Below are 14270 nucleotides of genomic sequence, written 5' to 3'. Positions count from 1 at the left end.
ATCATTATCACATCTGTCTATTCTTCTCCTACATTTTTGCACGCATCCTCAGGTTCCGTGCTGGATTTAAGCAAGCATTCCGCTGCTGTCCATGCGTCCCTGAGGGATCCTACGAGGGTCTAGAGCTCAAGTCCACCCGGCACCTTCAAACCCAGACCAGTTTGTACAGGGCCAGTCGAATGGAAAGCACCGTGTCCTGCGTGACACAGCCGTGTGAAGATGGCCACAAGGTTACCTTTGGGAGCATCAGAGCGGCTTCTGAGAGGCCGGCAACTCACAGCCCTTCCAGGGAGTTCACCTCCAATGGCTCGTCCTCTCGCAGTATTTCCAAGACCGTGTCGGAGACATCCAGCTTCTACTCCAGTAATAACCTACAGGAATAAGAGCACAGAAACACAAGAGTCAAGCAGGACGAATGTCACCATCTTTTGCGGAGATGTAATCGATGTAACCCCCCCCACCCCATCCAGTGTAAATCTTGAGGATTACCTCGAGTGTGTGCAGATGTGTTTTAGCTGGTTGAACACAAACAGCAAGTGTTTTTCATTTCAAATGATCCATTCATTCTATTCATGAGGTTTGATTATGATTAGAGGAACATTTACATTGATTTTTTTGGGGGGTAATGCTTTCTTTCCAAAGTTGTGTAATTGTTGCATTGTGCTGACTTACGTAAATGAGAGCCTGATTGAATGATCCTGCAATCACTGAAGACATGTTAAAAGTTTACATTAATGGATATGTGATGCAGTGGAACAATGAGTCATTATACTGTATATATTGAATATGGCCACTTAAATTGGTCTCTATAGAAACAGGAAAAAAAAAAAAAACATACACCTCTTAATCACCTAAGATGGCCCACCTTGCTCAAATGATTGAAGAGATAATATGAAACCTCACATCATATTTTCACTGCAACCAAAAAACAACAACCAAAGGGCAGAAATTACATTACTGAAAATGTCACGGTAGCTTCGTGGTCAGTTAGAGCAATGATCCCATGAAATAAACATGAACCACATCAGTTGTCAATATAAACACTTCCACAGGGAAATTAGATGACTTTTCAAGGTGTGCCTGGAAACACAAATGCATGCGGTGAAAGCTCTGATTTTGTGCTGCTCTGAAGAATAGATCTGGGGGGAAATGTGCAGAGAATATTTATCTGTCTATCTCTTTTTCTTTATTCTCTCACCCGTTTGCTTACTTGAATTTATTTTTTTTATTTTTTTGTGTTCTTTTCGTAATTGACCCTTCACTAAGCTCCACCCCTTAGTTACTGGATACTTGCTGTTGTAGACAAGCAGAAAAATGAAAAAGGAATTGAAAAATCATTAGGAGATGAGCAGTGTGATAATCAGTGAAATATGATCATTAATGATAAAAATTATCAGATTTTATTTTTAAGTAGGCTAGGCTTAAATTTGTTTTGACATCACAAAGCATATATGCATTTTTTTTTCAATACATAGTGATAAACTGCATTGACTGCAAGTCATTTATGAAAACATTAACAATATAAATTATTACTATGTCATCCAGGTCATATGTTTGCATAATCTTTTTTGAGTAGCCTACTATGAATTCAAACATATACTTCTTTTGTCACATACTGTTATTCACCTGTTGCGGAATATCTGAGACCTGTGCCTTCAAGTTTTGTCGTGATTTTGAGTTGTTGGGTTTGTTGTGCGGACACTACAGTTTGCTGAGGTATGATTGGTCAGTAACATTTGTAAGGCGGGGCTTAGTGACGTACCGATTCTGTAGTTATTCTATTGTAGAAGCATTCGTGCCCACACACACATCTCCCTCACACTGGACAAGGCCAAAGTAAAATTAGCTCTTTAGGCACTTCCCTGGATACAGTCATATGATACTGAGGTACACCGGATTATAGGACAAAAGCGGTGAGGGGGTTTTAAAAGTTGCGCAAGGGATGTGGGATGGGGGGTTGAAAGAACACCTGCTGTTCTTGACTGGGATTGTGCGAATGGTGTCTGTTTTCCAAAACAGAGGAGCGAGCCTGATTGCGGGGCTGTGCTTCATTGTTCACACAGTGGCAGAAGGCTTGTTATGGTGCAATATGTTCTGAATATTTCAGTGCAATTTATAACATATTGTACTGTAATGACTGTGATCTGAATGGCCCTGACTGTTTGGCAGGTGCTGCTTCCAGGAGTAAATGAGCCACACTATGTTCCTGATGTACAAATTATATTTTAAAATTCAGAACCGTCAGTGATGCTTTTGCACTGTCACATATACCATCACTCTAAAGTGTGCCAAACAACTATTTAGTAGTCTTACCATTTTAATTAAATCACTGGTCAGGAAATTAGCAATTGCACAAATTCTAGAGAAAGTAATGGAATAGCCTTACCGTTCGTCATCTTTAAATGTTTGAGCTGTGTGGGTAAACGTGCAGAAAGCTGTTTGTTCCTCTCAATGTTTATGGCTTCAAACATTTCAAAATGTCTCCTAGTTCGTTTAATGTGAGACCAAATATTCAATATTCAATTCTGGAATGGCCAAAACATGAGCCTGATGCAAAGTCACTTCTTTGCAATTTGGGCAGGATCATTATCTCGTTAAAAAAATGACATCTAATCACTCCTCTTTTGACAACAACTTTTCATTTGTTGGAAGCAAGCCATTCTGCAATATTCTCCTGTACTCCAAAGCATTAAAAGTCTTTTCACAGTGAAGTAGCTCAGCAATTCCAGCAGCTAAAATCGCTCCCCACACAATGACACCTCTTCCTCCATGCTTCACTGTGGTGGAGGAGCAATTATTATTATATTTCTCAACAGATTTTCAAAGATACCGTTCTATCACCATGCAACTCATGTTTCAGGACTTACCACTTCACACACAAGTTCCCCAAATCTTTGATGTTTTCTGAGACAGCATTGGACTTTTAATAGGGTATTTTCTTAAATTCGCTAATTTCTTGACCAATAAGACAATCAAGAGCTTGTTGTTTTGCCATTTTGGGCTTGGCCCATTCTATGACTAGCCAAAAGATCTGATTAGTTGGGACTTTTTTGCTTTTGAAAGAAGTCACTGCTCACCAAAGCTAAAAATAAATTAAAATATTTAAAAATAGAAAACAAGTAACACTTTACAATAAGTTTTCAGCTAATATATATTAACTAACATGAACTATCAAAGAACAATACATTTTTTACAGTATTAATCCTTGTTATAACGTTGGGTAATAAAAATACAGCAGTTCATTGTTTCTTCTTACATCACAGTGCATTAAGTAATTTTAACAAATACTCTTTTTGATTTTAATGTATTGGTGAATGTTGAAATTAACATTAAGTAATGCATTTCATTATTAGTTCATGTTAACTAATGTAGTTAACAATGAAACAAAATTATACAAATGTATATATATATAGTAATTACTCACTCCTTCTGGTCATCCAAAACCTTTTTTTATATATATATAAATGCAAAATAAGATATTTCAACGCATTCTCACCCCAAGGCGTCACCTTTTGACCATGCTTCAATATTCAACACTTTAGGCGCCCTTTAGCGTCAGTCACATGACGCGATCCTACGCTAAAGGAAAAGCGTCAGTAAGATGACGCGGATAGGATTAGTTCTGGGGTAGGCATAGGGTTACACGCGATCCTAGGGCGTCATCTTGTCACGGGGTGCGGTGATGGAAGTGCAGGTTGAGGAAGATGACAGATGAGCCAGAACTCCAATGCAAACACTTTACTTAAACTTCAAACATCGAATGGCACAGACAGGAATCACACAGTAACATAAGTTCACAAGTTCAACGATCGACAAAGACTGAAGGAAACTGAGGGAACTAAATACACAGGGGAATCAAACATAATGGAGTGAAAACAGGTGAAACAGATGATCAAAACGAGGAACAGGTGGCTGATGAGGGAGTGAGTTCAGGAGAGGAGACAAAAGGATCCTGGGAAGTGTAGTGCAGATGACGAGACAGACTGGTGCAGACGACAGATTGTGACACATCTAACTGAAGCTAAAGGGCTGGATATGGGCTGGATATTTTCCAGCGTCTATGGGCTGGATATTTTGAAGTCACAATGCCAAAACCCATTGACATTGTATGGACAAGAACAGACTTTTTTTTAATATCTTTTGTGATCCACAGATAATAAGCAAGCCATACAGTTTTGGAACGACATGAAGGTGAATAAATGATGACAGAAGAGTGATAACATCCCCCCACCTCAAAAATCACATTTTGTTTGTCTGGGGGTACCTCTGGACCATTTTTAACTGAGTATGAGCTGGAGGATTTGCTCTCATCAGCTCTATCTCTCTATAATCAGAGCAATTACCCAAGAGAAGAGAACACAGAGGGGAGAACAACAGCTGTGTAGGAAAGCATTCACACACTACCCTCCAGCATTCCTTACATCCCTCCAAAGGCCTTTCTACATGGCTGCTTAATTTCACTCGAAGTTATTATTCGTGTCCGTACGTAAACTGGGTGAGTCTGTGTATGTGCTTTAAACATTACCTCTTCATGAGTCCAGCTGGTATATTTCATCAGTTATTCAGAAAGAAAGACGCGCTTTGATTTCCATCCAGCACAGGAGGCCTGATTTGAAATGCCCTATAAGACTCTGATCACAAGAATTATTGGCAACACTTTCATTATGACAAGTCTTTTTCCAGCACAGTCGTAATTTAGTTTTTATGACCTTTTTCCCCTTTTTCAGACCTTTTAAATTCATCAAGTTGTTTCGCTGCTCTACCCTTAGGTTTTCTGTGTTTCTCTTTCTTTGTGAAAAGAGAAACAGCGCTGCTGCTTACTTGTGTCGTGTGTTGGGGATTTGTTGTCTAATAGAGTTGGCACTGATCCATCTTTCACAAACACTCTCTTTGCAAAACCTGCATTACAGTCTTAGAAAAAAGAGTTCTATATGAAGCATGGGTTCTTTACTCAACCCCAAAGGAACTTTTATGCTAAAAAATGTTCTATAATGACAAGAAAGAAGCCTTTTGGCACAAAGGTTCTTTATAGGCTATTATTCATTCTGCAACATTTTGTAGTTGTAATTAAGTTATTGTTTATTAAACTGTTGTAGTAACTTAATTTCACATTTTAATCATGCTGATTTTTGGAGGATAAAGCCCCCTTTTTTTAACCCTCATATCTTGAATTTGGTGATCATTCACATGCATTGAATTTTAGGGGTTCCAAATACGTAGCGCTTTAGAACCTTTTAAGGTTCTATATAGAACCTTTTCTTCTAAGAGTGTACAGTGTGACAGGTTCACAAAACAATATCTGCACACTTATAGTTAAGGTCAGATCGAAATGATCAGGGACCTTGGTATAAACTTCAACTCCTTCTGAAGGACATGGGGCCTCAGGTGCATTCCTTTAGGTTTTATGCCTTTTATCATTTGTTTTTTTTTTCCACATCAAACTTTTTTTTAATTAAATTAATTACACTATTATATTACAAAATAGTGTACATATAATTATTTATGTATATTCAAATAGTTAAAAAGTAATTCAACTTTGATTCATATATTTACACATTCATATCAAGCACATCTACAGCAATCTGTTAAGAATATGACTTATTAAAGGGATAGTTCACTTTGAAATTTATTTTTGATATGTTTTGGCTTACCTCAAGGGCATCCAAGATGTAGGTGTCTTTGTTTCCACAGTATTTTCAATTTAGATATTTTTAGGTCAAACCGTGTGCCTGTCATATAATGCAGGTCTATGGTCACCACCTCAAAGAGCATGCACAGAGAAGTCCAAATTAAACATGAGTTAATGACTCGTAAATGTAAGTACACATTGATGACCTAAGACATGAAACGAGCGGTTTGTGTGAGAAAACGAACAGTTTTTATATCGTTTTTACCTCTTGTAACCACAGCCACGTCCAAGTGATCTGAAGCCAAGGGAGCTTCGGTCTGCGCAAGCGCCGGAAGTGATGTCTTGAGCGGTTGCGGAAAAAAAAAAAATCAGCTCTGTCTGTTGATATATCGAAATTGTCTTCCATAATTTCCTGTATATCTGAATATGTTTGGATCTTCAAAGTGAAGGGCAACACTTCTGAAATCTCACTTCTGTGTAAACAATGAGTGATGCACACATGCGAGAGATCACTTCCGGGGCTTTCGGCGCTTGCGTAGAAGCGCCCTCGCCCTCAGAGTACTTGGACGTGTCGTGACTGAGGTAAAAACGATATAAATACTGTTTGTTTTCTCAGACAAACCACTCGTTTTGTGTCTTAGGCCATCAATGTGTACTTACATTTACTTCTCTGTGCATGCTCTTTGTGGTGGTGACCATAGACCTCCATTATATGACAGACAGACAAGAACGGCTTGACCTAAAAATATCGAAATTGAAAATACTGTGGAAACAAAGACACCTACATCTTGAATGCCCTTGAGGTAAGCTAAAACATATCAAAAATGAATTTCAAAGTGAACTATCCCTTTAATAACCTTATGTTGCCTGTTAACCAAGCTAAATTGTCTTAAATATATGCTTTTGGCAGTTTTGTTTTCTTTCTCCAAAATATGTGTTTGTAATATATTTTAAAAGACTTAGTTTATTATACTGCAAGACTGAACATGCATCAACATCTTGCAAAATCATAAGAATAAGCTGAACTTACAGTGCCAAGTTGTAAAATAACTGCTATCCACTTTTGCTTTCAATGTTGTGATGAGCTTTTGTAAATGATTTTGTATGCTTCTGCTTTGTCTAATATATGTGAGAGATCTGTGTGTGCTTTGAAGGGAAGATTTTGAACTTCTCCGTTTGGCATTAGAAGTCGTGAAGCAAATCAAGTAGGTTCAGCATAGGATTGATCATGTTAATTGTTTGTGACACAAAATGAGCCACTGAATCTATTAAGCAGAGAGAAAGACACAAGTCTGTGTCTCACAGTAGGGCAGAGCTATTGTCTCGTTGAAATTCAGCTCAGTTTGTCTGGTCAGATGTTGAGTTGTGCCTTTGTCTGCAGAGCTGGGTTGATTTTTTTTTTTTTTTTTTTTGCTCTTATTAGCTGTCAAAATTTTTTTTTCATATGTCAATCTGTTCTTGCCGCCCTCTTTTCTTAAGAAAGTTTTTGAGACTTGTGGTGAATAAAGAATTAAGTTATATTTAGTGCTTTAGTTGCCTTTGAGATCTGCATTTACAGCTTAAATTATACATTTTAAATATTAATTTTAAAATACTATTTTATATTACATTTGTATTATTTTAAAATTATTTGTTGCTACATGTCATTTATTTAATTAAAAAAGACTGCAGTCATTTTTAGGGACACAATCTTATTTTTACATTACTTCTGTTGATCTTTAGAAATACTCATAATTTGATAACACTGTCTATGTAATCTTTACATTTATATCCATTTTTCATATTGTGTATAACGTTGTCACTGACCTTAAATCACTTAGCATTTAAAACTATGAATTTATTATTTTTTTGTTAAATTGTAATATATTAAGACAAAAAAAGTATTGAATTTTAATGTCTGCCATTCATCAGTTTTTAGTCATATAACATGCAAATTAGCTTATCTATATTACTGTAAACTGGCTGAATAAAACAATCAAGGGACCAAATCATTGAGTAAATGAGCCGGCAAGATAAAATGTAAGCAGAGATCACTTGGGGCTTAACAAAGATTAGGACTTTACAAAGTCTAATTCTTCCACCTCTCATGAAAGCCATTATTTTTCCTTTTCTCAGAGCAGCATTTCTCTGAGGAACTGGAAAAAGTACAGAGGATAGACAGCTAGACCTCACGGTGATTCAATGGGATGTCCCGCTAATACTAATGTAGTTCAGAGGATCTTGAAGTCAGTCTGAGGCTGTGTATATGAAGAGGTTTTTCAGTTAGGTTGCAACTTCAAGGATGATTCTGATTTATAACAGTGTTTACATTATTTTTACCTGATCCTTTGTGGTATAGAAACAGAAGATAGTCTACGGTGGTTCTCTTCCACCCGAGTTAGTGCCTCTGTTCAGCTCTCGCAGCCTTGTAGATGCTAAATAGGCAAGGCAAGGCAAGTTTATTTATATATCACATTTCATACACAATAGTAATTCAAAGTTCTTTTCATAGAAGAAAATAAAATATTCAAAACAAATACGAATAATTAAAACGGTTTAGAATAACTCTCCATGCTTAGAGTGAACCCTTGGTATTTCTAACTGATGTGATCCTAATGATCTGAGTGATCTGTTAGGTTTATATTCAGTGAGCATATCTGCAGTATATTGAGGTCCTAACCCGTTGAATGATTTATATACCTGTAATAATACTTTAAAATCAATCCCAAATGTAACTGGGAGCCAATGTAAAGACCTGAGGACTGGTGTGAAATGTTCATATTTTCTGGTCCTGCTCAGAATCCTTGCAGCAGCGTTCTGTATGAGCTGCAACTGTCTTATGGTCTTTTTAGGAAGGCCAGAGGAGTCCATTACATTAATCCACCCTGCTGTTGATAAAAGCATGCTCAAGTTTCTGTAAGTCTTGATTGGAAACAAAGCATCTTGCAATATTTTTCAGATGATTGTATGCTGATTTAGTTATTGCTTTGACTTGACTACTGAAACTAAGGTTTGACTGACACACCAAGATCCCTGAAGTTCACAAAAAAACATGCCAGTCTCTTTATAAGTGATTTTTTAATCTTTCTAGACAAAAAAAAATATGTGTACATTAGTGAGTAAAATCATTTGTGAATTCACACTTTGAAATCAGTGCCTGAAAACAAATTATTGTCTTTCTAAAGCCTGTCTGCATAGTTAATAAAATGGTGAAATGTGTAGTTATTCGATTTCAAAAGATGTTACAGTTCATCACTAAACAATAATGGTATTATTTCCCTCATTGTGTCATTGTAAAATGTTTGTATTGGACAACCAGTCGCTTATGTCCCTTTAAGTTGTTTAGTTGAGTCAAGCAAAAATGCTATTATAAGTCGAATGTTACCTGCATTTAAAAAATAAACAATAAATGGTGTAAATTGTTTTTAAATCAAAAGTAGCTTGTCTTAACTGCATCTGAGAGTGTGCTGAGCAGAGATTCCAAACTATCCCCTTTTTGTTTGTTATGCCTAGAAACATGATGTCATGTGCTGTCACTTGAGACTTCAGGGATCATGTCAATGTCAGGAGCGGGCATGCATGTGGCGTAAAAACGTAATTCAAAAATCCAAAAACAAAATAAAAACATAATACATGCATAAATTACTGTATTAAGAAATATTGAACAGTTTCTCTTATGTTTCGGGACAGATAGGTGAAAATACTGTTATCTAAATATATCCAGATTGAAAAGGAGAACGAGAGTAACCTTCTAAGTCGCAGTTCAGCCTTTGCCTCCGGAGACAGGGTTTGTAGGAGGATGCGAGAAGGAGCTGCTCGGGTGCCCCTCTGGTTTCTCTTTCCTGACATCTTTTTCCTTCAGTTTCCCATCAAGCTCTCCACGTGATTAAATAATAACAACAATGATGTGTTTGGCCTGCAGCAGATGCATTGGATATGACAAATTAAATTGCCTCTTGTTGACAGGGCATGTGGAACAAGGAAGAGTGCTGGTGATTTTTCTGACGCGTAAAAATAGCTCTTACTCTGTTTTATATTTTGGATTTGTTTCTCTATCCTCTCTGTCCTTCTCTTGCATTTGTATTAGGCTTCATTTCCCACATTGCTATGCCCTTGGTATTGGGCATTGGTATTGGTATCGTTAATCTCTCTCTCATCTGGATTCAAACGGCATTTTGTCCTCAATCTCAAGCTAACATAATGTTGTTGAGAAACACAGGCTAGTTGAAATTCTGCAACAAACAGCAGTTTCGTAATCAATCTCTTATTTACTAAAAACTATTACATTGAATTTTATGAATATGTCAGTTCAAAATCAGCATATTCTGAAATATTCAGACGAGCCCGTCTGACACCAACAACCACGCCACGTTCATAGTCCCTTAAATCCCCTTTCTTTCCCGTTCTGTTGCTCAGTTTGATGCTTGGTGTGCATACACTCTTAGAAGAACAGGTTCTATATAGAACCTTAAAAGGTTCTATCAGGCGCTACGTATTTGGAAGTGGAACCCCTAAAAGGTTCAATACAGAAACCAGGAAACAAGTTCTACATGGAACCTTTCAGGAGTTTATTCGTTATAATTTGTTTTGTCCTTTCTGGATTAAATATTCAATATTATTGACAAAGATCAAGACCCTAAAATGTAAAAATATAATTCACATAAAAAGCCACCCATGAATAGTGAAAAAAGGCACAGTTAAAGATAGAACTAGTAATTTATTTATATTAACAAAAATAATTACTATTACTGAATGAATGCCACTGTAATTTGAAAGCTTTAAATGCACAAATCAACATTAAAACATCAACCATTTAATGAATATCTCATAAATAATGAAAATAGCTTCACATCTATTTCAAAATAAATCCATAAAATGTGCAAAATTACATGAATCTATCACTAATAAATAATGGAAATATACAGATTCATCCAAATTCCCATGAGTGTTAGAACAAGCCCCTCAAAACAACAAATCCATATTAATATATCTCACAATGGAAATATACAGATACAGAAGTAGGACTTGAAATCTACTAATTCATATCACTCATAAAGAATGTAATACATAGATTAAAATTCAGATCAGTATTTCAGAACCTCAAGTACTTCAAATCTACAAATTGACATTAATATCACTCATAAAGACTTGTAAGAACAGATTCAAATTCAGATCAGCATTTCAGTATAACATCAGTCGCCTCATATTTACAAATTTACATTAGCACTATTCATCAAAGTATTATGATGATTAATTATACATTTTGAGCACTTTTTTGGCGCAGGTAGAGCTCAACAAAATTCATCGTCTGAGTGATGTGCTTGGGGTATTCGTATCCACACTGAATACGAGATTAGTAGCTAAGAGCCACTCCATTTCCTCCATCACATCCATTTCTACTCTCACAATGTTGACACCCTCCATATTGATGCTGGCTCTTTTTGCATGGAGGGGGTTTGAAGCTATAACTATAGTCGGAGTTGGCTTTACTGATTCCTGCAAGTTGGAAAAACATATAAATTACTTGTGAAATAAATTAGAAGTCGTCTGAAAAGTTCAAATTCAATTAAAAAAATATCATTTAGTCAACCCCATTTTGCCCCAAAATGTTATATTATAAATCATCAATCCCCTACTTTGGAAGTCAATGGTTCCAGTTAACTGTTTGGTTACTGACATTCTTCTAAATATCTTCCATTGTGTATCTTCCACAGCAGAAAAATTCATACATGTTTGAAACAACTTGAGGGTGTGTAAAGGATGACAGAATTTTCATTTTTAAGTGAACTATCGCTTTAAGCTGTGTGTGCTTTAGAAACAGTCTTACCCTGGCCTGCTTCCAGTTCCGTAGACACCACTTGACTTGAACATAAAATAATTATTCGTAAAGTTTGAAAAGGTTGGTGAAGTGAATCACAAGAGTGTTCACATTGGACTGTTTACAATTATCTAGCATCATAAAAGCATTCTGAGCCGAAGTGCGAGTACATTTAACCATTACCTGCAAGGGCTATTCTAGGATTTCACCTTTAGGGGGTCGAACCGTTCGTGTCTATCAGTCATATAATGGAGGTCTATGCATGCACAAGAACCACCCTCAGATCACTTGGACGTGGCTTACAAGAGGTAAAAACAATGTAAATACTGTTAGTTTTCTCACACAAACCGCTCGTTTCGTGTCTTAGGCCATTAATGTGTGCTTACATTTACGAGTCCTTAAATTATGTTTAATTTGGACTTCTCTGTGCATGCTCTTTGTGGTGGTGACCATAGACCTCCATTATATGACTGATAGACACAAACGCTTGACCTAAAATATCAAAATTGAAGCTACTGCGGAAACAAAGACACCTACATATTGGATGCCCTTGAGGTAAGCTAAAACATACCAAAATCTATTTCAAAGTGATCTATCCCTTTAATATTGCGAGATGATTCCAATCTTATTTGAGACCATGTGAATGTTGCATCCTCAACCAGTGTAGACAGACTTCACCTGCTTATGACAAAGACTGACGATCTCTCCTCCCTTTAATGGAAAGCAGTAAGGAGCTGACATTCCCTACTCTCATTTATCCCCTTTCAGTCCCTTTCTATATCTTTTACTTTCTCTGCAGGAGGGGATGTTGACATTCCAGCCTGGAGGAGGGTAGGATAACCCCCACCGAGACCATGACCCTTAGTAGTGGAGCACAGGATGAGAAACTCCTGCATTATCCTCTTCCTGCTTCCCCTACCAATTATAATTCTTCAACCCGGTGAAACGGCCATGCCAAAAACCCAGGGAGGTTGTATGATGAATTCCCTGCTAGAGGTTAGCCAAAAACATACACTATAAGAAAGTTATCGTAATGTCTGTTCATTTTTACATTAGGGTTTTACATCTTTACATCTTATGTTGCTAGAGAGTAATGTTTGTTGCATTATTTTAGTGCCATGTGTTAGGTGTTTTGTGTTTCTATAAATTAGTATTTATACCTCAGCTTGTGAAAGAGCTATTGTCATTTGATACATGTGGCTTTCTCACTACCACCTTTGTTTTTGGTGGTTGTCGAGTTATAATGGTTGGTATGTTCACATTATATCATTGTATCAGTATACAGTTTTTATAGTAAATTTCTCTAAAATGTTGCTACCATAATTTTTACAGTAAAGTTCTGGCAACCATCTTTTTTGATTATTTTTAATAAATTTGACTTTTTTTGTAGATGACTGTTGTCACAGACTGACTGTGACTCAAGACTTTTATTTTTGAAAGGATTGAGACTGGGTATGCGCACTCAATAAACTGTTTCAGCATTACACATACACGCAAACTAAATACTGGCAAAATACACAATTCTTTTTGTGATTGTATGTTGGTAGCCATTTTGTTTTGTGTTGTAACATCCCATCAGGTGCATCAAGTTTTTAGTTTAGGTGTTTAAAATGTTTAATGATTAGTAGCACATGACGAATAAACATTTTCACAGAAAAGAACACCAAAACACTTTATACAACAAGGGATTATTTAATTTCATTCAGCTACACAGTTAACATGCATTTCAAACAGCTACACATACCTTCCAGTACAACCCTCATTTGCCAAACCAGTACACAAGGAAGTAGCCATTTTTAAACTAGCATGTGCTCATGGAAGATTACTCCATCTGATTCTGATCTCATGGGGGAGGGAGGGAACCCTGTATGTAAGTTTTCTTCCTATATGTATTGTCTTTATTGGTTTGAGCCCTTTAAATTGTACTGGATATAAATGATGTATGATTTAGAGTTGAAATATAATGACAGTTTGTTTGTTTATGTCTTGTCACCTCTTTGTAATTTAGAGGTTTCTCCCTAAAATGGCATTTCCCAAAAATAGGAGTTAGGCCTATAAAACAGGCAGCCATTTTGGGGGAAGAGAGAGGTGTGGAGAGGTAAAAGCTCGTTTGTAGTTGTGGGCCTGTATATTGGCATAGCCAACTGACATTCGTTTATGTAAATCAATTTTGATTTATTTTCTTTCGTATTATGATTTTTGATTTGTTTTTCTGAAGATTTGCCTATTCCTGATGGATATTGATTTTTCTTTTTGCACCTTTTGGAATTAAAACCACACTGGACTGTGTTTTTCTGCCCTTGTCACTTCATTTATACCTCTGGCCGTTGGTACATCCTAACAACTGTAACAGGGTTCATTGTTATGGGAAGAAGAGGTGGGAACCGGCGAACGTTCGACAAGTTTAATTATAAACAAACAAATACAAAATGAAAGTATAAGCCAGCAGCCCCTCACGGAAAACTGCTGGCACACAAAACGGAACATAAAATCACAACGTAAAGTCGGGCCTGTTCCTCTCTCGATTTTCACTGTCGTCGCTCCTCTTTTATGCTTCCGCTCTTCCGTGACAGATGCGAGACCGGTCCCTCGGCCTCGTCCTGCTTACCACAATGACCATTTTGGCCGATACCGATAACCGATAACTCTTTATATTTAAAAGCCGATAACCGATATATTGGACGATAATTCTAAAATATAATTTTTGAGAGCCTGATTACAAAAGTAGAAGTCTCACCATTAAAATACATGTCCCAAACACACAATTTTAATGTTTTCATAATCATTTTATGTATCCATATGACATAATTTTTTTTAAGTGATTCCAATCATATTTCAAGCACT

At 36.6% G+C, this 14270-nt stretch overlaps 1 protein-coding gene across 1 annotated transcript in view; it reads left to right on the top strand.

Moving 5' to 3' along the window:
- tacr1a (tachykinin receptor 1a) overlaps nucleotides 1–4042 on the top strand; it is a 28544-nt gene extending 24502 nt beyond the window's left edge. Inside the window, exon 5 of the mRNA XM_039658483.2 lies at nucleotides 53–4042. Within this exon, the coding sequence (XP_039514417.2) occupies nucleotides 53–383 (331 nt within the window). The 3' untranslated portion in view covers nucleotides 384–4042. The remainder of the gene's footprint in view (nucleotides 1–52) is intronic.
- Nucleotides 4043–14270: the final 10228 nt, after the last annotated feature.

The sequence above is a fragment of the Pimephales promelas genome, chromosome 4 (genome assembly GCF_988280905.1).
Source record: "Pimephales promelas chromosome 4, fPimPro1.hap1.1, whole genome shotgun sequence".
NCBI classification, from domain to species: Eukaryota; Metazoa; Chordata; class Actinopteri; order Cypriniformes; family Leuciscidae; genus Pimephales; species Pimephales promelas.
This window is presented reverse-complemented; position numbering and strand designations above follow the sequence as displayed.